The sequence below is a fragment of the Helicoverpa zea genome, chromosome 4 (assembly GCF_022581195.2).
Source record: "Helicoverpa zea isolate HzStark_Cry1AcR chromosome 4, ilHelZeax1.1, whole genome shotgun sequence".
Taxonomy (NCBI): Eukaryota; Metazoa; Arthropoda; class Insecta; order Lepidoptera; family Noctuidae; genus Helicoverpa; species Helicoverpa zea.
In genome coordinates, this window is record NC_061455.1 from 8,773,170 (window position 1) to 8,796,258 (window position 23,089).

Here is a 23,089-nt window from a genome sequence, read left to right on the forward strand (position 1 = left end):
ACGAAATATGTCATGTAGATAACCACCTATGTTTCATTATTATTTCACAGCAACTACATTATCATTGGCATACTTTTATTTGAAAAATTACCTACTAGGTAAGTGGTATGATCATTATGTTTATACCTAAGGTTTTTATTGTTTCTAAACACGGAGGAAGGAAAGATGAGCGGAGATGCATAAGGGTTTTGTAGGTCAACAAGTAGGTACTTACGATAGATGTGACTGAAACGACCAGGCAACTAGTACTAACGAAGCTTTCGGGTTATTTGTCAAAGCAAGAACAATCTATCAAAGAGTTTGGTGTGGGTGTAGGAGTCACTAATGCCCCCTCATCCCCCGAATAACAACATTTTGGTGACGCAGGAGATTTTCACCATGACATCTCCGCTCCTCATTTTGTTGTTCTTCATGTAGGTACTTATCTAAATATAATAAACAACATTCATTAAGTTTTATTTTATTGTTTTATTTTACGACGTAAAAAACACTCAGCTGTTACCTACCAATAACAATAAAATAGTTATGGCGATAAACACGTCTAAGCACAATACTAAAATATTCCTTTTGTTATTTTTCGAACTTCTATGGAGTTGAGATTTCTGCAGTTATTGCAGGTAAAACTAGGTACTTACAAATATGGGCAAACGAGTAGGTACCACTTGTTGAATACTAGGTATACTTAAAGAATCTGCAGACTATCCTATGTTTAAAAATATATTAAAACGACCACTCCAGTTGAATTGTCCAATTGCGTTATGAGTGAACGAAAAAAAAATTGAGCGAGACGTACGTGCACGTATTTTAACTAGGCCACTTACTTGAATAACGACAGTTTTTAACACTACCTGCTGGCTGTTATAACACTTCACACAACACGTGTTTGCCTCTTCCCAAGAAATGTACCTACATGTTAACAAGTCATAAGGCTAAGCTATGAATAAAATTAGAAAATAGGTACAGAACCTTTGGAAAACCCGTTACCAGTTTGAACCTCTTAACCTGTTCGGTTAGACGAAACTGGCTGGAGAGACACCTCCTACCATCCTAGACAGACTCGGTACGTGATTAGGCAGGTAGGTACGATATTAAGGGCATCTAACGAAAATAATTTCGTAGTAGACCTTTTTCCAAATTTATAGTTTTATTAACACAAAATAAATACATAAATAGGTATCATGGATCCATAATATGCAACCAAAGCACCGAAACAATCAACATAAATTAAATAAGACTAAACTCTCGCTTTAAATTAATAGTTACAGCTGATTTCCCAGGGGAGTCTTGTGATTTTTCAATGCAACAGCGAACAATGTATCATTTTCATGAACGTGCCTACTCTCAGACGCAATCTAGTATAATCAACCTAATGAAAATTCAATTATTACTACATTGTTCTTTTAATGAATACTTTTCATTAATCATTTAAAAGACAATAGCTGCGTTTTAACGTTTTAATCATAATATTTATTTTAATAAAATTGTGCTAATATGTAGGTAGGTATTCGTCATCAGCCTTAATATTGGCCCTCTGCAGGGCACAGAAATAATCTCAGATAGAGAAGGAGTGAGTTTCCTTCACCTTTACTCAATCAATGTGTCCCAGATACACTTAGGAAGTACCTACATATTATAACTTAGCAAATTTACATTGGTAGGCATTTGTCTTATCTGGAATCGAACTCGCCCACACGCTAGTTGAAAAACCAGCAGCCTCATTTAACAACGACTACTTAAGCATGGAAAGAAGGATGCCCACCTGCTATAGCAGAAGGCATACAGAATTCAAGACATAAGTACAATACTAACGACCACGCAGAATACAATGTTCCTCCAAAATTTTGCACACCTGTATTGAAAAATGCATACGAAAATCTGTCTCAGCACTTAGGCAACCATTGCGAGCAGCGTAATACTTTTGAAAATTCTTACGCGAGAATTCTAAGCTTCAAACAGCTTTGTACTTCAGCATAGCATAATTTTGATGGTCGTTTTGGCAAGAAATCATTTCAATAATAATAAGCACCTATCACCATCAAATAGGTTAGCGAAAATTGCATGAAGTGACGTACTGGCTTAAAGAAGCATCGAAATCATGAAAATGTTTATCCAAACTAGGGTCCTACCACATTATGCACAGAAGAGACATCATGGCCCTTTAGCTCGTAACAACGCGTATCTAAATATTTTAATTTTACCGTTTCTGGCTTCATTTCACACATCCATAACCATCACCAGATTACCATAACGTCCTATGCACTTTATTTCTCCTTGCACTACGATGTTAATGTTACTCTCTCGAACTTGAACATTTGGAGCAATGTCAGCCTTTAAGGTTTTCATATTCTGAGACCTTAACATATTTATTGAGGAAAGTGTTATGTTCAAGTCTTTGAGTTGTTCGATTCATCCAAAAATATAACGGAGCTAGCATCCACACAGCAGCGGTTTCACTTGATTTACTTGGGAACTAGTTTGCGTATCGTATAAAATGTGGCCTACCTATATCCCTCTTCGATTATTGGGCTATCTACAACCGAAAGTTTGAATAAACAAACTCTTTAGCTTACCTAATAATATTAGTAGGCACCTACAGATTAGTAAGTAGTTGTACGTATCCCAAATCTGATTGTATGTAAGTATATGTACCTACTTAGGTACCTAAACATTAAAAAGTCCGTTTGTCCCTCGTTAGACGAATATTTATTTTGAATGCATTGTGTGAAACTCTCGCCGAGCTAGTTCTAAAACTTGAACCGTTTATTATGTAGGTACTTATGCCAAAAAAGTTTGTTTATATAAGCGAGAATTTAGTAGAGCAAGGATTGGTTAATTTATTTTATAAAACTATTGCGTCCGTCGTAAAGTGACGGCGTGAGCAAGTGAAACTTATGTCGTAACAGCATAGTAGCTGTTCGATCATTGTAATCATAGTCGAGACAGACTCGCTCTGTATGTACAACTTCTCCGTTTAAAATCTGTTGCAAACATATTGTGCAGTCACATAGAGAAAACATTTACAAAATAATGCATTTAAATATAAAAATATAAATAAATATGTAATAAAAATCTATAAATATTATAAAACATATAACTAAATAAAATAATAGTGGTGTTACAATAGTGTTTTGGAAAACTCAAGCAAGGTAAGTCAGTCAGTGTTGATTGTCAGTGTTGAGTATTTATAAATTGACAGCGGTGTGAAGACTAATATACGCGACGTTTACGAGTTATTAAACTGTCATTAAGTTTGCTAAAACGGGGAGCGAGAGTAAAGCAAGAAAGTTAATAGCTGACAAGTGGAGTGGCGCAGTTAATTTCGTAGTTTAGCTAAAATTAAAGAACGATTAGGTACAAAACAGTTCACGATTGTCAGTAACATTAGGTCATAGGTGTTATCGATGCGAGTTAAACCAAATATTGAGTGAAGCAAGTATCTACAACTAAGTAACAACATTTGATAGGACAGAGAAAGCAAAAGATACAGACTTATCTTTGTATGCAATATGGTATAATATACATATATAATATCTATCAGAATTGATAGGAACACGTGTCGGTGGGTATTTCCTTGTAGTAGGTATGAACTATAGGTATTTAGAAAAATATTTTATAACATAGGTTATTTAGATCGGTCGGCAGCTCTAGCGTTAAGAATTTTAAAATATTGCTTACAGTTGATTATTTTTGTTGGGATCGGCTTCCAGTCTAACCGGATGTAGCTGAGTACCAGCGCTTTACAAGGAGCGACTGCCCTATCTGACCTCCTCAACCCAGTTACCCGGGCAACCCAATACCCCTTGGTTAGACTGGTGTCAGACTTACTGGCTTCTGACTACCCGTAACGACTGACAAGGATATCCAATGACAGCCGGGACCTACAGTTTACGTGCCATCCGAAACACAGTCATTGGGGTTTGTTACATACACTCTAAAGTTCTTATGGCATCTACCGCCCTACCTAGGTAGGAATGACATCTCAACTTATCAACCTAAAATTTTTACATTTGCATGATAGTAGTATTGCCTTCATGTACCTGTGAAGGTATATTGCCTTCATGTTCAATTTAATTAATCCAGTTACACTATTATTCGAACGTGCTCGGTTCACGCATGATTCACGCACTAGATAATCTAATTGCTGCCATAGTAATATAAGAATTAGGGCCAAGCAAGATATTCTGAAGTGACAAACTTAATTAACGACATTTCATCCCCACGTTCATGTTTTTTTCTTTTCAGATGAGTAATTCAAAACTGAGAAATTGGACCAATAATAATAAATTGCTGGTATTATTTATACTGGCCACTCTATGCCTTTTTGTGTCCACTGTTGCATTAGCGACTATGACTAAAGACTCTTGCGGACAAGTTCTTGAACTTCAAGGCAGCAACTTAACTAAAAGAGAAGAGAAAAATCAAACAATAGCGGTAGGTTATCTACATAATATGATCATATGTTAAACACGGTCTTGTTGGTATTTGACACACTAGCTCCCTACAATCCTACCCTACACGGTTTATTTGAGACAGTGGTTTCAACCGTGTAAAGAGCTCTTCCCGTACCTGCCAGAATAAAAAAAAGGGTTAGGTACCTACTATCATACACCGAGCCTTTTTCCCAACTATGTTGGGATCGCTTCCAGTCTAACCGGATTCAGCTGAGTACCAGTACTTTACAAGAAGCGACTGCCTATCTGACTTCCTCAACCCAGTTACCTGGGCATCCCGATACCCCTTGGTTAGACTGGCGTCAGACTTACTGGCTTCTGACTACCCGTAACGACTGCCAAGGATGTTCACCTACAGTTTAACATGCCATCCGAAACACAGTCAATGGTATCTAAGATATAGTTAGAAAGTACATACCTACAAACTCAGAAAAGTTGCATTACTACTACTTGCCTGACCTGGGATCGAACCCGCGCCCTCATACTTGAGAGGTTGGTCCTTTACCCACTAGGCCACCACGACGTCTACGGTTAGGTATAGTTACCGGCACGGATATTGGGCTCTCGGCGGAAGAGTGGGGATCGCTTTGCGCACCCGTACGCATAAGGCAATAAGACAGTAAATCGCTTCTGCGCAGGTGAAGGTCATGGCTCGATATCCGTGCCGATAACTTTACCTAGGTACTATAATGCAATTTTTTTTTCAGGATAAAAATTATTATCGACTCCCGAGGTCCATCGTTCCAAAAAATTATAAACTTATGCTTCATCCTAACATATCAAGTAAAACTTTTAACGGCTCAGTAATGATTGCAATAACTGCAACGCAACCTGCAAAAACAATAACACTCCATACGAATAATCTGACCATTCATGCAGTCTCCTTGAAAAATGGCAATGGCGACGTTCCAATAACATCCACTAAAATGACGTTGGACAAAAGAGAACTACTGATTATCAGCCTAAAATATGAAGTTTCCGGGGAAAATTCGCTTTTCATACTATTCTCTGGAAGATTGGATAAAAAAATTGTTGGATTTTATGCTAGTCATTTGAAAAATGGCGGGTGAGTAAAGAGCTACTTTTATCATTAGGTCTTGAAACAAACCCATGTATAAAAGAATTTAACTTCATAAAATAAATACCTTACCAATTTAACATGATAATTATTTTATCTGAATCTCTATTAACAAAGTTGTCATGACAGGCACTTCACGATAACATTTCTGAACGGATGAACTATTGATTTTGTGTCTGTCATCCATCCGTCAATGTGGTTCGTAAAAAATCAGCTGTGGGTGTGCTAACCAAAATAAATACGATATTAAAGTGTTAATACCACGATTAATGTTATGTTATCGCGGATTATTGACTAGACGGCTAAAGTGCGTTGACCTCATGCCGCTTCGACGCCGCAGCCGTAGACAAATATTCAGGTGTACGACTGTTATAAATGAACAAAACCGGGTTGAAGTTGGCACAAATACTATGACTATGGAAGAAGAAATGCATTTGAACCTGGACGTGTCTGCACGGCTCCCTCCGCACATCAGACCTGATAACTATAAACTACAGTTACGTCCTTGCATGGACGAGGGTGAATTTCAGGGGGACGTTGAAATCAGTGTTATTGTCAAGTGCCCACATAATTTCATAAACCTTCATTCTAATTTCCTAAACATAACTGAGGTGAAGGTTTACAAAAACGGCGATGAGGTTGCTGTCTCAAAGTTTGTGGAGATCAAACATATAGAACAACTATTCATCTATTTTGAAACTGAACTGAGTCCGGGATACTACAAGATCTGTATTAAATTCAATGGTGATCTAACCAGAAATATTGTGGGATTATATTCCTCACGTTTGTTTGATAATAGGTAAAATATTCATTATGGATGAACCTACATGCATTTAAATCTGTATGATTTATGTTCAATTGTTTACATTTTGTAGAACAATTTTTTTAACATATTGATGAATTTATAATTAACGTTTTATTACATTATTTTTGTTATTACAGAACCATGGTGGCGAGTAAGTTCCAACCGACTTATGCCCGTCAAGCCTTTCCATGCTTTGATGAGCCTGCTTTCAAGGCTACATATGATATTACTTTATGGAAGCCACCATCTTACATAGCCCTTTCCAACATGAACGTAAGTATGGAATTGTAATAGAATACTCCAGACTTATTTTTCTAAGTTTAGTATATAAAATTCAATATAAATTTATTTTTTATGGAGTACATGTGTAATATTAATTTCCAGGAAATAGGATCAGTATTTGATAAAGATTCTAACATGGATAAGGTTACATTCGCTACAAGTGTTCCGATGTCCACATACTTAGCCTGCTTTGTGATTTGTGACTTTGATCACAAACAGGATGAAATTAACTCTGGTGACATTGGAAGTAACTTCACCCTTCGCTCATTTGCTCAAAGACAAGAACTGTACAAGATTGATTTTGCTCAAGATATCGGAAAGAGGGCTACTGAGTTCTATATCAGATATTATGAAGTACCATTCCCTCTGCCCAAATTAGGTACATAATAATAATTCTTTTTTATTTTTCATTTTTACTTGATTATTTATCTAAGGATGATTATAATATAGTAAAAAGTATCCAACCAAAATTTGTAACTTATTTCAGATATGATTGCAATTCCTGATTATGTATCTGGAGCCACAGAACATTGGGGTCTGATCACATACAGGGAGACATCATTCCTTGTTGACCCAGCTAAGGCATCGGCTACAAACAAAATAAATGTTGCCAACACAATAACACATGAGCTTGCCCATATGTGGTTTGGAAACTTAGGTAATTATCGATATTATTAACATAAACTAAATATTAGATATATATTGGAAATTATGCCATTGATGTTAAGTTATAATTTTTATATGCATTTTTCAGTGACCATGAAATGGTGGGATGATGTTTGGCTCAATGAAGGTTTTGCTTCATACATGCAAGTTAAAGCCTTAGATGTTATTGAACCTACTTGGAAAGTGGTATGTTGTCTTCCAATATGAACTTCAGATCTATATTATTTTAGTCCTAAGTAAATTAAATAATTATATATAATTTATTAATTTTTCAGTTGGATCACTTCCTAACTAAGACATTACACCCAGTTTTGGCAATTGATGCAAAACTATCAAGTCATCCGATAGTACAAACTGTACAGACTCCTGATGAAATCACTGCCATATTTGACTCAATCTCTTATAATAAGGTAAATAGTTGTCAGTTGAATGGTTAGGACATTTATTTTAAAATTTTGTAGTTTAGATGTAGACAGTGTAATATTTTATGGTAAAGTTATTGTAATAACCCATTGTTTTGAGCAAACATCCTTTATTTTATATTTTTATATGAGGCAGTTTCAATACTTGCAACTGATTTAAAAATAAATGTGTAATTTTTTTTGTTAAAGGGAGCTTCAATCTTAAGAATGTTGGAAGGTTTCATTGGCCCTGAGAACTTCCGTTTGGGGGTCTCGGATTACCTGAAAAAGTATAAGTATGGCAACACCGTCACTCAAGACCTACTGTCATCATTAGAACCTTACTTTAAGACAACCTATCCTGATTTGAATCTCTCGTAAGTACATAGAATGTTAACATTGACAGATTGACGCATCTCTCACTGGACTTTCTCTCTTGAAGAAAATGGTCTTTTTCATAATTGAACTTATAAAATCAAAATACACTATGGAGTGTAAAGTATTTAATGCTGTTTATACTTTACTACTGCATATCAACGTTTCAGATATATAATTGATACCTGGACAAGACAGATGGGCTACCCAGTCCTGGAAGTGAAAACGGGCGACATGCCTAACACATACTTTGTGACGCAGTCGCGGTTCCTTATCGACCCCGATGCTACGTATCCCAATGATTCCAAATTCGAGTGAGTATAGTGCCCTATGTAAAGCACTCTAAATTTAAATATTATCAGCCAGTAGGCTTATAATCCTGACCTTCATGTTTGAAAATTGGAGATTAATCTTTACTGACCATGCAGGTACTTTTGTAAAGGCAGCTAATAATCAACTTGCTTTTAAAAATGTTTACTCAAACTCGCTGATAAAAATTGCACGGCGACAAAAGAAAATAAACTTTATATTTATTTATTTATACAGCATGGAATAACATGGTTTATATAAAACAGATTTGATTCTTAGGTACAATAAAATTCATTAGTCCGCTTCAAATTGACTTGAAACAATTTAAATTTTATAGTTACCGCTGGTTCGTGCCAATAACATTCAAGACTAATAGTGGAACAAATAATGAAATTGTATGGCTGCCAGATAAGGCACAAAATGGTAAGAGATGCGTGAAAAATAATCAATTCTTGATTAACTTTACTAATTCTTTCATTCTTATTATTTTATTAAAACTTCTTAAATTGTTTTTAGTGAAATTGAGAGTAAATGATGGTGACCAGTGGGTAAAGTTAAATGTTGATCAAGTTGGCTACTACAGAGTAAATTATTCACTGTCCATATGGCAAACCCTGATTGCAGCCATGAAGTCTAAGTCCAAAGAGGTTTGTATTATGAACGTTTAATTTAGCAACATCCGAAAAGAGACTTTAATATGACTGCATAAAGACCAGATTACCTATTTAAGCACAGAAAGCATGTTTTGACTCTCTAAGGGTGCGTCCACATCTGGCGAATGCGCCGCGAATGCGCAGCACGCGAGCCGATCGCGAGCTGTCCGCGAGCTGCGCGCGTGCAGTCACTGCAATAGTTCGGTGCGCCTCTTTAGCGCAACTCACGCAAGGCTCGTATAGAGCGCGCGATCTGCGCGCAATCAGTTCTCGCCCTTACAGTTCCGTATATTGGCTCAGTACTATCGAAGATGGCAGACGTCGCGCGCCGCCTGCGCGCCGCTCGCGTGCGGCGCTTAGGTCGCGCGCGAGCTGCGCGCGGGCCAAGCAGAAGCGGCGCACGAACAAAAATGCACGCGCGCAGCTCGCGAACAGCTCGCGATCGGCTCGCGTGCTGCGCATTCGCGGCGCATTCGCCAGATGTGGACGCACCCTTACATAGCATGATATTTTGGGCCTTATATCCTAGAAAATAAAGTTTAATTTAAATGTACCTATTTAAAATATAATTTTGGTGCTGCAGAATCTTTCATATAAACATGAACCCTTTTGAAGTCTTAACATTTTGCCATTTGTTTTTGTTCAGTATTTTATGGGCGATTATGATGAAATAAATTGCACAAGGTAGGCGAGACTGAGGTCGTAAACACTTATAGCCTAGACATTATAACAGTTTTGGTCTCACTTGAATTGTGACCTTCTATCGTGATTGTAGTTCCTGTTAAGTACCAACTACACCTTAAGCTTTAATAACTTTAGTAAAGGTTTTCCAAAAACTACACTAATCAAATAGTGATGAACATAAATAGATATAGATAGATGGAGTATATTTGACGCTGAGTCTATCAATTAAGTCGTCAATGAATTATAAGTCAGGGTAAACCCGTTGCATTGTTGAACAAAGCTATGATTATTGGCTTCGCTACAGTTTCATCAAAATCCGTTGAGCCACTTACGCGTGAAGAAGTAACAAGCATACACACATGACACATACACACAAACTTTCACCTTTGTAATATGAATGTGATATGCCAATATATATAATACTAGCCGTTTTCCAGCGGTTTCACCCGCGTCCCGTGGGAGATACTGCCCGCACCGGGATAAAATATAGCCTATGTTACTCGCAGATAATACAGCTTTCTAATGGTGAAAGAATATTTAAAATCGGTCCAGTAGTTTTTGAGTTTATCCATCACAACTAAACAAACAAACAACATTTTCCTCTTTATAATATTAGTATAGACTAGTGTGATATTCTTGCAGATAACCCCAGCAGACAGATCAAACCTCATGGACGATATATTCGCACTAGCGGAGTCTCAAGAAGTGCCATACAACCTAGCATTAAATCTCACGACCTACTTGCTGGTAGAAAACGATATCACGCCGTGGCGAACCGCCGCATCTGTGTTCAGGGACTTAGAAGACCGACTGTCTAACTCCTTGGCTTATGACAGTCTGATGGTAAGCAATAATTTATTATTATTATTTATTGCACACTTAACAGGAAAAACACAAATAATAGAGACAGTCTATGAACGACAACGAGCTTAACCTAGAATTGGATTGTATTAAATTTGAGATTTTTGTCTCTAAAATAAAAACCTAATGAATGTTTGTTTTTGACAGAAATATGTCCAGCGCATCATTCGTCCTATTTACGTGAAACAGAATTGGGAAGCTGAAAATCTTCCTATTCTCGATAGGTACAGTTATTATTTTATAAATATGTATAAATGGAATGTGTGAAACCCTTTATTAAAAGCGAGAATTCCTTTCTGAACTAAGAAATAGCAGTGATTCCACTTAGATATCCCGTATTCCCCGATTCCGAGAATCCGAGCGTTGATAAAATATAGAGTCTATTGCGAAGACAGATAGACAGATACAGTGAATGGACGAAAACTGTATTATAATATTACTTGATTATCTTTTTCTAAATTAACAAATCATATTCCAGTTTATTACGTACCACGATCTTATCGATGGCCGCACACTATCAGTTGCCGGAAGCTGAGGCGACAGTGAAGAGCATGTTCCAACTGTGGCTGAACGGGCACGGGATAACAGAGAGCAAACCCATACAGCAGGACTTGAGGGAACTCGTCTACTTTTATGGTAATAATAATGTGTATAAAACTTCTTCGAAAGGACGCTTTTACAGTCACTCAGGGCGTGTTAAAGAATGTTATTTTTAAGGTTCTGTATCCAAAAGGTAACGATACCATATTAGTAAGACTTGGCTGTTCACTTGTACCTCAGAAAGTCATCAAGTCGTATCACATAAACTGTGATAGTTAGACAGACGATGTATTTCTTATGTCGCTATGCAAATAGAAATATACAACCTGAAAACTAGAATAAAATAAATATTTTGTCTCCCTTCCATCTATCATCTTATGCCATTTTATGGGGTAGTCGGGCTTAGTATTGCTCTAAAGACGTATGGTACGTTTAAGAGTAGTTGTTAAACCAAAAAAGTGTTAAATTAAGTGTCCTTGTTGTTCTACACAGGTATGAAGTCAGCCTCCATGACAGATTGGGACAAATTGTGGAAAATATATCAGAAAGAGGAAGATGTTCAGGAAAAGGTGAAACTGCGCAGGGCCCTGGCCGCGCCGCGAGACACCACTATATTACGCAAGTAAGGGGCTAGAGATGTATTTACCACACAAAATGACTTACAAAATACTGTAAATTAATATGAACCCTTGGTAAAAAGCTGTACTTAGGTACATAAAACGTCGAATTTCATAAAACACGCACTCACTCCTTAGTGACAGATTGTCATAAAAAATCTGCACTAAGGACCGGCTTAATTAACCATTAAATGTCTCTGAGTGTGTCCAACAGTCTTTTTTATCTTCCCACCGCTGGGCACAGGTCTCCTCTCACACGGAGTAGGATTGAACGTTAATCACCACGCTTGCTCAATGCGGGTTGGTGGTTTTAAAATTCTGAATTTCAAATTGTTAATTCTTTCCACAGATTCCTCCTTATGGCGTGGGATGAGTCGAACATTCGTAGCCAGGACTACTTGAACGTTGTAACACAGATAAGCACGAACCCTTCGGGCACGGCTCTCGTGTGGGAAGACGTTCGGTCCCGCTGGCCGCAGCTGGTCGAACGATTCACGCTAAACAGCCGGTATTTGGGCAATGTTATACCGGCTATTACTGAAACTTTTAATACTGAGCTTAAGCTTCAAGAGGTGAGTTTTTCTGTTGGTTTAATTAGTCAAAATATTTTTGGACAGAACCAAATATAAAGAAAAGTCGTACTAGTTACACTATTTGTAATAATGCAAAAACAGCTTTGACGACTTAGCTTAAACTTATTGGGGAGATAACTGAGGAAAAGGAGGCGGATATAGGATACTTTTCATTCCCACATCGGTACGGGAAGTAGGACCTACGAGACGCAGGAGAAACTACGGACGAAACCTAGTTACTATTGCAACAATATAAGCTGAATGGATTGACATGTAATGTCTAAATGATGGTATGCAAAGATTAGAACAAAATCTTTGCACTAGAAAAAGCAATTAAGAACTTTATCTTTAACAACATAAGGTTTAAAATGCGATAAACAAATAAATTTTCTATTACAGATGGAAGCATTCTTCGCCCAATACCCCGAAGCGGGCGCAGGAGAAGGTGCCCGGGCTCGCGCACTAGAGACCGTACGCAACAACATACGATGGAACCAACACCATCTCAACGAAGTCGCCGCCTGGGTCAACGCCAACCAGAGAGCTTAACTTCCGTATTTAAAATAAATAAGTACTTAACAGCGCGGCACTATGGTTCTAGATTGCTCTCGAATGTTCGCAGATCGTCTGATGTTATGTTGTTTCCTAGTCAGGTATTCAATGGGTTCTGATACATGTACCTACGGGACGATTTGATAAAAAACGTTTGTAGAAGTTATTCACAAGGGCTGCTGTCAAATTAAAAAAAAAATGTGCAATTTGCAAAAGAAACTCCAAAGAAAAGATCTTTTAAAGGAAAATACTATTTTAAGAAATCTACCGGGTGTGTCGTTCACAATCACATTCAATCCTATCGCATAAACTTTATGATATTCTATGGCGAATTGAAAAAAAATTACCTAATCCATTCAGTGGTTTAACCGCAGCACAGGAGTCATTTTTAGTATTTATAATTTACAACATCATGTGTAAAGCAGAGATATAGTTAGGAGTATCGAATGTTTTGATCAGTTGACAGCTGTCAGTTTTCACGGGAGAATTTCAGTTGTTTGTAATGACTGACTTTTATTATGGTGTTCTAATTTTCGCACATTTTTATTATATTTACTTTGTTTGTTTTTTACGTATTTTTCTTTTTACCAGTATATTAACTCATTTCATTTAATGTGATTGTGAACGACACACCAGATATATGACTTCTCTGTCTGAATGGAACCCATGGATAGATTTTTCTGCGAACCAGCGTCAAGAATATGATCTCGATCGCATTCAACAGTCAAGATTTAATAAACATAATTATAGTCGATAAATGGTTAAGCATTCGATGATTTCTTCATGATTGTGCCTCTTGGTGTCTATTATATTATAATATTAGTATGAGAGTGAAGGATGTCGTTTTATCGACATTTGACTGATGTTTGGATGCCCAGCGCAAAGCGCTTGTGTGATTGAATATTCGATATCATAGACATAGAAAATGGAGTAAGCGTGCCACGAGCAGTAAAATTTTGAAAAAAAATATGGTACACATTCTGACAGCCAGTTGTTGTCATTCTAGAACTTTTGGTATTTTTAATCGTCTTGTAAGGTTGATAATTTTTAGGTAATTTGTTGATAAATCGTTTTCTAAAATAAAGGTCTTTTGGTAGCTGCATTTTCTATGTCTATGGACACAAAACGATTAAAGAGTGTGTTGGATTTGATCTATGCAGGTTTTAATCATAAGCGTTAATATACACAATTTTATAAATGTTTATATTTACTAACTTATATTATTTATGACTAGAAACTTGAAATTTTTCGATCGACTTTATAGTAAGTACCAAAATTCCGACCTTAATATTGATAATCTTCCTACATTTATAAATAAGTACTTCTTCTTCTCTGTCGATTCGCTCTTGGCAGAGCGGTCGTGGTCACGTTGAGCCGTCCACATTAGAGGCGGACACAGCTTAAATAAGTACTTAGATGCATAAAAAAAAAACAATAAAATAATCCATAAAATACAAAAATAATAGTCCCATTCGTAGAAACCATTGCAATCAGTAGCTCCTTTTGTGTTTATACCTATTAAGATTAATGATCCGATGTATTAGCATACCATAACATAACAATGAATAAATACACTCTTACATATTCCATAGACTTGTAATTCGATGTTCTGCAATATAATCACAATATCTCTACAACATAATAAGAAATGGTCAAGGACTTTATTCCAGTAAGTCAACCACCATCAATGACCATACTCATTATATTCCGATACCATATAGTTATATAATATACCTACCTAAGTACTTACATAAATGTTATTCTACAAACATTTTGGCAAAACTAAATTCTGGCTGTGTCTTTTGGGCTATGAAATAAAACTTCCGTAAGATCAAATTGTACGTAGTTTTTATTTTGCGTGTTATTAGCATGAAAAAAGTCCGGATTTTTATGTATCTACCACATTATATCGAAATTGAATTGCGCTTTAGTGACGTGCAAATGATGGCACTACCTAATAATGCAACGCTGCGACCTCATTGTTAAGTAAATGATGTCCTCCTAGCCGATTATCGGCTACGGCGGCCGTTCTCATGTAAGGAGATTAGCCAACTGCGCAGGACATAATAAAGTGCACAAGCATTTGCGCAGACACAGGTGCACTCCTTATTCCTTCACTCTCATAGCCCGATGGGACGGGAATCCGACACAACCGGAAAGAGATCAGGCGCAGGACCGACATTTACGTGCTCTCCGATGCACGGGTGAATCAATCACCAACTTCCAGGCTTCGGGCTGCTTTGTGAAAGTCTTCTAAAACCCACAAAGCGACTTCGGCCCGACTCGGGAATCGAACCCGAGACCTCATGCTCAGCAGCCACACTTGCGACAACTAGACCAACGAGACAGTTAAGTAAATGTAATACATGCAAACAGGTCCCTACATAATGTATGCATTATTTTGTATACAAACATGTTTTTATATTTTTGTTTAAGAGCGCTATTACAAAATCGAATTGCTCAGTTGTAGGTAAATTAGACGATAGCCGGCAGCACTTGCGCATGTGTGCGTCTAGTGAAATACGCAACGCACACCTGCGGACCGCCACGCGGCACAAACAAACTTGAGACTTTGCCACTTTTTTCCGAAATAATTTATTGTTTTTATAGTTTATGAAATATTATTTGTACCGATGAATTTTATAACCTAGAATAGCTCGATTGAGTTACAATAAACAAGTAATCGTTTACAATTTTTAAATTATTTAGTCGACAACCAAACTTTTCACCATGTTTATCAATTATAAGTAATTGATTTATAAAAAAACTAAAATCTATAATTCGTCTTCCATGTATTGTATCTTCATTTTCCTGCAACAATGAAAACTAGGAATGTAGATAGTTTATTAAAACAAATATGTCACGTATACCTTTTGCGGGTGACAAAAAATACTTACCATATTATTTGTACTGGTATTCAATTGAGTCTGATAGTCTGAATTAAATATGCTTTCATTATCCTGCAAGAATCAAAGAAGTCCAATTACATTATTATGCAACAGCGAAACTAACGACGATGACATTTACGTACATATTTCTTTATAACCAACATCAAAAAAAGAGAACCCAATCTATAACATTTTCGAATTAGAATATCATGGCCTAATACTTATGTATATTACATTTCAATCAGATCATTATAACTAATAAATAAAATAAAACTCACTAGTATCAAAACGTGTTAGATGCGTAGGTTGCGCTATATTTTTCGAACTCCGGCGAGTTTACGCGGCGCAACAGCGAGCGATACGTCCCTCCTCGGTAAGCGCCTGGCGCTGACTAAAGTTGAACACCGCGCGTCACAAGATTTATATTGATTTTTGCATTGCAAACAAAAATTATTTTAAAATATTGTTTTACTTTTAAATAGACCAATTTTTTTTTTCAAGCTTTATAACAATACCACCTTAATTATTAAATGTTTTTTATTTGAATTTGGATTATACTTTCATAGATAAAAAATATAGTTTCGTACGGAAAATTGTCAGTAACTCTCAGTTTTATAGAATTATTTTTGGTGTAATACTGTATGAATTGTAATAAATTGATTTAAGCACTTCCAAGTACAAGATATAGTTGTATCTTGAACATTTTTATAAATGGTTAAATTGCTATATCCTCGGAGTACCGAAGCATCAAAAGATACCCAAAAGCAACATTTTATGAAACATCCTTTGCAGAGACAAAGATTTTACTGATGTACGTGGACAAATTAAAATATTTATTTAATACACTTTCAAGATAAATGATCAAACTTTCTGAATCTTATTTTTGTTTTTTTATTGTGACTATATCCAAAGCATCAAAACTCGTATAAAACGTTTAAATTCGCGAAAATTTGTGATAGCCCTCTTAAGCAGCATTATCATTTGGAACATAAACTTCTTCACTCTTTTTTTTGCCCAACACTGCGTAGTAGCTATATGCGGCACGCACTACCTGGAATGAATAAAATCAGTATTTGAAACACCTGAGTGGTATGAACTTAGCACTAAATAGCACTGAATAGGCCTTAGGAAATATAATTGTTAGCATCAGTAAAGCATATGGTGATCCACCCACACACGGCACCACGCACTGCGGCGGTTTATGATATTGCATAGCCTTCTATGAAAAACACCCAAATTCTCATAAACAGCGACTAACTGCGCTTTTTTGAAATGAAATGAAATCGTTTATTTTGCAAGTTGGACATAAAATCACTTTTACACGTCATTTTTAAGAACGCTGAGGTCGGCATTTCCTAATGACTGATCCCTGAGAAGAAATGCCGAAACAAACTCAAGGGTCATAGTCTCTTTTAAAGTCCAAACATGTTATAAATCAAATAATATTAGGTGTGAGTGTACTTTACCTATAGCGTCTAGAGAAGTTTGCTTTCCGTTTGTCGCTAACACCTTCTGTAGCGGTGCGCGGTTTCATGTGATATTCGTCTATTAGTACCTAAAGCTATTATTTATTACCTTTATACTCGTGATTTCTTACCTGTATAAACGAAGGTAGATCGATAAAGCTGAACGGCCCGGCGCGCAGATGTCGTTGGCTCATCATTCCAGCACTAAGCATTGATAGATCTCGTCTGACGCGAGGGCTCAAGCACCAGGACGCGGCTGCAAAAGGCCCTTCGCCCATTCCCATGGTACTCTGTTACAAAATAATGCACCTATTATATTATTGACCAGAACATAGTGGCAGTAGGTATCTTAAACTTACTGTAATAGAACCATGATTATCTGTTACGACTGCTAGGAAAAGACCTGATTTCATTTACATTTCCGTTAGCAAATGAGTCTGATAAAAAGAGAGTTCCCGCCGTGATTGGTCATCCCATTACTTTACATACCTACTACCAATAGCACAGATCACTAAAAAACCTGGTAGACACTGGCCTATCTAATACTTAACCCACTTGCCTTACCTCGTGTAAAACTGCGTCACCGTAGCGGCAAAATAAGAACAGCTGCGTTAAAGTACCGCACATGTACTGTATCAGTGACACCAGCTGCATTACGCCCATGTCCTCCTGAAATGTGAATATCCAAAAATTTACAATAACTGAAAAAGAATGAAAACCGTAGTATTCATACAAATACGGATCTTCGACGGATAGACAGATGCCATTTCACAATTCAAACTACCTTTATACCTAGGTACTCACACTTTTTAGTCTGACTGCAACCGAGCATAATGTTAGAGTAGCAACGAAGAAGTACACTCCTATAATGTTTTTCAGCAACATGTCCAACTCGGTAATTGAACTAAAAAATAAACTCTTGAGCTATATTATATACTAGATATCACTTCAAAAATTGTTGTTACTATAAGTTCGGCCATTCAGAGAATGCGTTCCTGACACGTCGCGATTGAACTGACGACGTAACTTTGCAATGGCGTTGCAGTTACGATAAAAATATTTTTGCTGGTTGTTTACCGTTTTAACAATTGAGGAGCATTAAAACAACATTATTATATCAATAATCAATGAATGTAGTTACGTCGTCAGTTCAATCGCGACGTGTCAGGAACGCATTCTCTGAATGGCCGAACTTTACTGGTACTTACTTGACTAGTAAAAGATTAATGTCATGACAACGTATGATCCTGAAGCGAGCTCTCTCGTCCCTTCTCATTGACAAATTGCACTGCCTCCCTTTACCTCCGATCCGTGAACTATAGTCCCGGAGCAAAGAAAACTGACCACAAACGAAAATCATGATGCCTATGACTGTTAAGTCGAACGCCATATGGACACATACACAGTAAACAGCTGAAAAAACCTCGCATAGAACGGTTACAAGGTAGCCGAAAATACTGAAATCGTCCAGTGGTGTCCACCCTGGAAATACGTGGGGATAACCCACACATTCCACGCCGCGAATCTCGCAAATTATTCGTTCCGCAAACGGTGACAAAATAAAGAGAAAAGCGGTGAAGGAATAAATTCTAGTCAGAACAATTGATGTTCCGCGAAACTTTTTCGTGTAAATACTAATATGTTCAGAGAAGTTGTCAGAATCTTCGCTGTCCGATTGGTACTCGACGTAGGACATAGAGCGATTGCTCAACTGTGTATTTTCCAATATTGTTATTTGGGTAAGAAGTTTTCGCCACTTTCGATGGTTTTTCCTCAACGACAGTAGTTTGAGCATCCCCATGGCACAAAACGAGAGGACGCTGAAGCATTCAAATAGCCTGTCTGGGTCATCCTTACCCATAAATAAGGCTATTATTTGTAAGACACAGGCAATAATGAAACATGTTAATAGTACATGGGCTGTCCAGTGCACTTTGTAAGTCGTGGTGTATGAGGCTAGCCCGGAGTTGTAGAGTATCAAACGGTCAAGTAACGTGACTACGGAATCAATTTCACCATTGCGTATTTTTTGCCGACCTAGACACCAAATAATGTTTTTTATCTGCAATAAAAAAGTACTCGGTTAAATATACCGACGAAGTCAATGATGTTTCTTTGGACTAGTAAATTACAAACAGACCTTTGACAGCATTGTAGAGACTTTGAAACAAAGCCTGCTCTGGAGAATAAAAAATCTGAATGGCAATTTGTGGGTTTCTAGATTCTTATTGTTCGTGAAAATTACCTTATGGCGTAGGCTACTAATTACGTATTTGTTTATTTAATGTGGCAGTAAAAGTCAGAAAATACGTTGTTATCACGAGATTGTTATTAGAGAAAAATATTAATCTGGTAGGTGATAAATAAATGGATTTTCAGGTATCTACATCGACTTTCAGAGGAGATCGTGTATTTGTGTATTTGCTACACAAATTGACAATTCGTAGGTACTTTTGCAAGGAGTAACCACTACTGGAGGTCAGTCGTTCTGTCCTGGCCGTCATAAAGTCAGACAACCAGAAGTACCGAGTGACTGGGTAGGTGGATAATAATGAAAAACATTCAGTAGTTATTTTCAAATGGTTATTGCATTACTTTTTGACGAATAAATACTTTTATTATTTTAATTTCTGTTGTTAGGTACCAAAAATATTAATTGTGAAATAAGTATAGGTAAAGAAAGAAAGAAGACGATAATTAATTATTATCTACATATTTACCGCAGCAAAAACTTTACTTAACAAAGTTATTAAAAGCGAAGGCAATACCAAGTTATAGACATTATTTGTTATAATTAAAACTGAAAATGGACATAATTAAAACTTTACCGATAATATCACTTTGTTATGTAGATTAGAAAGATAAATAAGTAAATTAAATAACTACATTAAATACCTATACATAACAAAGAACAATAGGTAGGTACCTATATATTTTGAGCCCAGGTGCATTGATGCACTTTTGTGAAAATTACAAAGTAGAAGATTTGTTTGTTATTTATTAGTCAGAACCATGGCTCATGCACCGTGGCATTTCCACGAGCGCTTATAACTAAGTAATGCATTTTAGTAGCAATGTACGCCCTTTCCATGTAGTTACCGCAAACACTATTGGGGAGACACGTGCGCTATTCCCGAGAATATTCGTGTATGTAGTAGTTATTTCTACTTAAGGTACCTACTTAGTTTTTCTGTACAATTTTTTAATTATTTCAGTCATACAAATCTTTTTCCTGATATGCAGTTGGAAAGATTGTTCAATTCATAGTCGTTGGGGGTGGAGTGGTGATAACTTTATGAGCAATAAAACAGACTCTTTATATGCACATTTATTTAAATTAAATTAATCATTTACCGAAACAGCAAAAGCCCGAGCTTTGATAGTAAAGTTATAACTTCATCCAACTGAATTATATTGGCACAAGAGGTATGGAAATCTACCAGCCACTATTCTGCCACCCATTACTTGAGCGAGAACCTAGGCCTGGTTCATCCCAGCTGGAATAGTCAAGGCTTTCGACGACCGCGGAATCTGCGAAACCTTCGTTCGATCCAGGATAAGACCTGAAAGAATTTCCGCCATAACCACCGTTTGAGCCTAACCCACTTTGTGACCAGGCGCTGTTTGAAGGACTCCTGTACGCGTTTACGTTTGGGCTTAGGCTGCGGGCGCTTGTTCCGAAAGGTGAGGTCTCTCGCCATCCACCATTACTAGATGATCGGCCCAGTCCACTACCAGATGCTGACCAGCCACCAGACGAGCGTGTGTAGCCAGAAGATTGTCCGCCACCAAAACCTCTGCTCCACTGCCAACCGCTACTACCTGGAAGACACAATGGATACCTAATTAATTATCTGCAATATTCTTTTTCATATCTATTTTGTCAGATCCAGGCGAAAACAATAAGAATCTGAATTTGTAGTAGGTAATACCTACATTTACTGGAGTAGCACAGTAGTAAACCAAACCAACTAAGTTAATATTCAGTTTCTTTGCTATCAACAATTTTGGTAACTCAATGACAGCAAATGACAATGGCAAATGATAGAAAGTCATAGACACTATCGTTTCACTTATTTTATCAATTAAAGATAAACGGCTTTTTTCACACCTCCTTCAGAGATCGATAGCAGATCCAATTCGGTATAAACTCTACCAATGACTTAAAATGAATGGAAAATAATTATTTTTTTCTTTGAAAAACTATAGATATAATTTACGGAAGATTGAGTTAATTCAATAACTACTCTCAATTACCTGGAGAACGAACATTTCGCCTGGCGATGGCCACAGCTGCTGTGGCAATCAGCAATAGCATCACAATCTTCCCCTATAAGTAAATAGCAACATTGTTAGTTTTCTGGAAAGCAAGTTCTAGCTTCTTATGTAATTCTGTTCTAAGTAACAAATGTTGAGTACACACATTTCATAAACTTCTTAGTTAGGTACTCTGGCTGCGATTAAGTGATGATGATGTAAAAACGAATTAGTTTTGTATTGCAGTAAAAGTTTACACACAAACATATAAGCATAGTTTTCTCTAAAGAGTTTCGAAAAACTTTATCTTCTTTCAATTAGGTTAGACCCAGTAGATCTTAGTTTAAAAGTGACTTACCATCTTAACAGGAACTCGGTTCTTTGGTCACAATTCGGCAACGGTTTCATTTATATAGTCAAAAAGACCGACAGCTTAAATCCGTCTAGTTTTTACTGTCATTCATCTAAAGCACGATATCATGATTATAACAATAGGATTATGTAGTGTGACACGATTTTACGATTAATTCTTAATTGGATGATTAATTGTCTCAGTCCATACAAGTAACAAGGACACTTGAGTATGTCATCTCATCACGTATTAATTTTTCATTACCTACCTCGTTACTATTAAACTGCCTCGTTGGTCTAGTGGTCGCAAGCGCGGCTGCTGTGTTTTAGGTCTCGGGTTCGATTCCCGGGTCGGGCCGAAATCGCTTTGTGGGTTTTCTTAAACTTTCACAGAGCAGCCCGTAATCTGGAAGTTGGTGATATGATTCACCCGTGCATCGGAGAGCACGTAAATGTCGGTCCTACGCCTGATCTCATTCCGGTCGTGTGACCTAGTGAGTGCACCTGGGTCTGCGCAAATGCCGCCGTGGCCGAAATCGGCCGTGGACGCCATTCATTTTTCATGTTTTACTGCTTCAATAGGAACTTATTGGAAAATCCAGATTTTGGCTCCAAGCTCAAGTTTATCAAACCATGGCTTTTTCAAACAAGAGACTCCGTCTTGTTTGAATCACTTAAAAGCATTTCCTACACCAAAATACCACTAGATTCGAAATCGAATTTGTATCAAAGAGTCTAACATGGAACTGTAGATGCTCAATACTTTTCTGTTTGAGAGGAGGCATGTGCTCAGCAGTGTGACGGTAAAGGGCTTATTATAAGTACCATGTATACTGTATACCTTTTTAATTTGTACACTGTTCTGATTTCAGTAGATGCAGTTAAGGAAAATGCTCATATATAATCCATGCCAATTTTTCTTATCTAATTTAGACCGTGATATTAACTAAATAAGAGTCTACAGAAGAAATGGAATGTCAAAAATATTGGCTCTCCTTTTTAATCCAAACCATGTTTTTTCCAGGTGCTATAAAATATTAGTAGCGATTTCCTGCTTCCTGCTATTACCGGCATACATACCTGCGCTGTTGGACATTGTGGGTTGCGTTTTTTGTATTTGTGTGTTTACAATACATATTCACGCTGCACGTGACTTAGTTGGTGAACTCAGCCGCACATATGTGGGGTACCAGACCCTATAATCAGCATACTAGCAGAAACAAAGAAATTATCTCTTCTAGCAGTTAGAGAAGACTTCCACAATTATCACCACACATTCCC

General features: G+C 37.0%; 3 protein-coding genes across 4 annotated transcripts; 1 reads left to right on the top strand and 2 right to left on the bottom strand.

Moving 5' to 3' along the window:
- Positions 1–2,932: 2,932 nt before the first annotated feature.
- Positions 2,933–14,682, top strand: LOC124629874 (glutamyl aminopeptidase-like). 2 transcript variants are annotated; one of them, XM_047163529.1, is made up of 18 exons: positions 2,933–3,146; positions 4,243–4,431; positions 5,159–5,517; positions 6,472–6,607; positions 6,719–6,995; positions 7,104–7,274; positions 7,371–7,468; positions 7,558–7,692; positions 7,894–8,060; positions 8,229–8,372; positions 8,705–8,790; positions 8,884–9,014; positions 10,347–10,547; positions 10,713–10,789; positions 11,044–11,201; positions 11,598–11,727; positions 12,072–12,294; positions 12,694–14,682. In XM_047163529.1, the coding sequence occupies exons 2-18, from the start codon at positions 4,243–4,245 to the stop codon at positions 12,841–12,843; spliced, it is 2,832 nt and encodes a 943-aa protein (XP_047019485.1). In that variant the 5' UTR covers positions 2,933–3,146; the 3' UTR covers positions 12,844–14,682. The 2 variants fall into 2 exon arrangements, with proteins under 2 accessions (XP_047019485.1, XP_047019486.1); XM_047163530.1 differs by lacking the exons at positions 2,933–3,146; positions 4,243–4,431; positions 5,159–5,517 and adding an exon at positions 5,721–6,328.
- A 2,016-nt stretch (positions 14,683–16,698) lies between these two features.
- LOC124629685 lies at positions 16,699–19,352 on the bottom strand. Its single transcript, XM_047163197.1, has 6 exons — positions 19,341–19,352; positions 18,409–19,262; positions 18,005–18,104; positions 17,765–17,869; positions 17,332–17,490; positions 16,699–16,785 (listed from the first exon to the last, which is right to left on the bottom strand). The coding sequence occupies exons 1-6, from the start codon at positions 19,350–19,352 to the stop codon at positions 16,699–16,701; spliced, it is 1,317 nt and encodes a 438-aa protein (XP_047019153.1).
- A 1,215-nt stretch (positions 19,353–20,567) lies between these two features.
- LOC124629686 (uncharacterized transmembrane protein DDB_G0289901-like) lies at positions 20,568–22,593 on the bottom strand. The gene is made up of 3 exons (XM_047163198.1): positions 22,549–22,593; positions 21,458–21,530; positions 20,568–21,022 (listed from the first exon to the last, which is right to left on the bottom strand). Exons 1-3 carry the CDS (start codon positions 22,591–22,593, stop codon positions 20,637–20,639), a joined length of 504 nt encoding a protein of 167 aa, XP_047019154.1. The 3' UTR covers positions 20,568–20,636.
- Between the last annotated feature and the right edge of the window lie 496 nt (positions 22,594–23,089).

What these genes read in the sequence shown, in the direction of transcription:
- LOC124629874 (XM_047163529.1), top strand. Translation starts at nt 4,243, where the DNA reads ATGAGTAATTCAAAACTGAGAAATTGGACCAATAATAATAAATTGCTG. An exon ending in AGAAAAATCAAACAATAGCG is followed by an intron (nt 4,432 to 5,158) that starts GTAGGTTATCTA and finishes TTTTTTTTTCAG; the next exon opens with GATAAAAATTATTATCGACT. An exon ending in GGAACTCGTCTACTTTTATG is followed by an intron (nt 11,202 to 11,597) that starts GTAATAATAATG and finishes TGTTCTACACAG; the next exon opens with GTATGAAGTCAGCCTCCATG.
- LOC124629685 (XM_047163197.1), bottom strand. An exon ending in ATTAATCTTTTACTAGTCAA is followed by an intron (nt 18,105 to 18,408) that starts GTAAGTACCAGT and finishes TTTATTTTTTAG; the next exon opens with TTCAATTACCGAGTTGGACA. An exon ending in TTGCAGTCAGACTAAAAAGT is followed by an intron (nt 17,870 to 18,004) that starts GTGAGTACCTAG and finishes TTCACATTTCAG; the next exon opens with GAGGACATGGGCGTAATGCA.
- LOC124629686 (XM_047163198.1), bottom strand. Translation starts at nt 22,593, where the DNA reads ATGCCTCCTCTCAAACAGAAAAGTATTGAGCATCTACAGTTCCAT. An exon ending in TTGAGCATCTACAGTTCCAT is followed by an intron (nt 21,531 to 22,548) that starts GTTAGACTCTTT and finishes ATTTACTTATAG; the next exon opens with GGGAAGATTGTGATGCTATT. An exon ending in GCGAAATGTTCGTTCTCCAG is followed by an intron (nt 21,023 to 21,457) that starts GTAATTGAGAGT and finishes TGTGTCTTCCAG; the next exon opens with GTAGTAGCGGTTGGCAGTGG.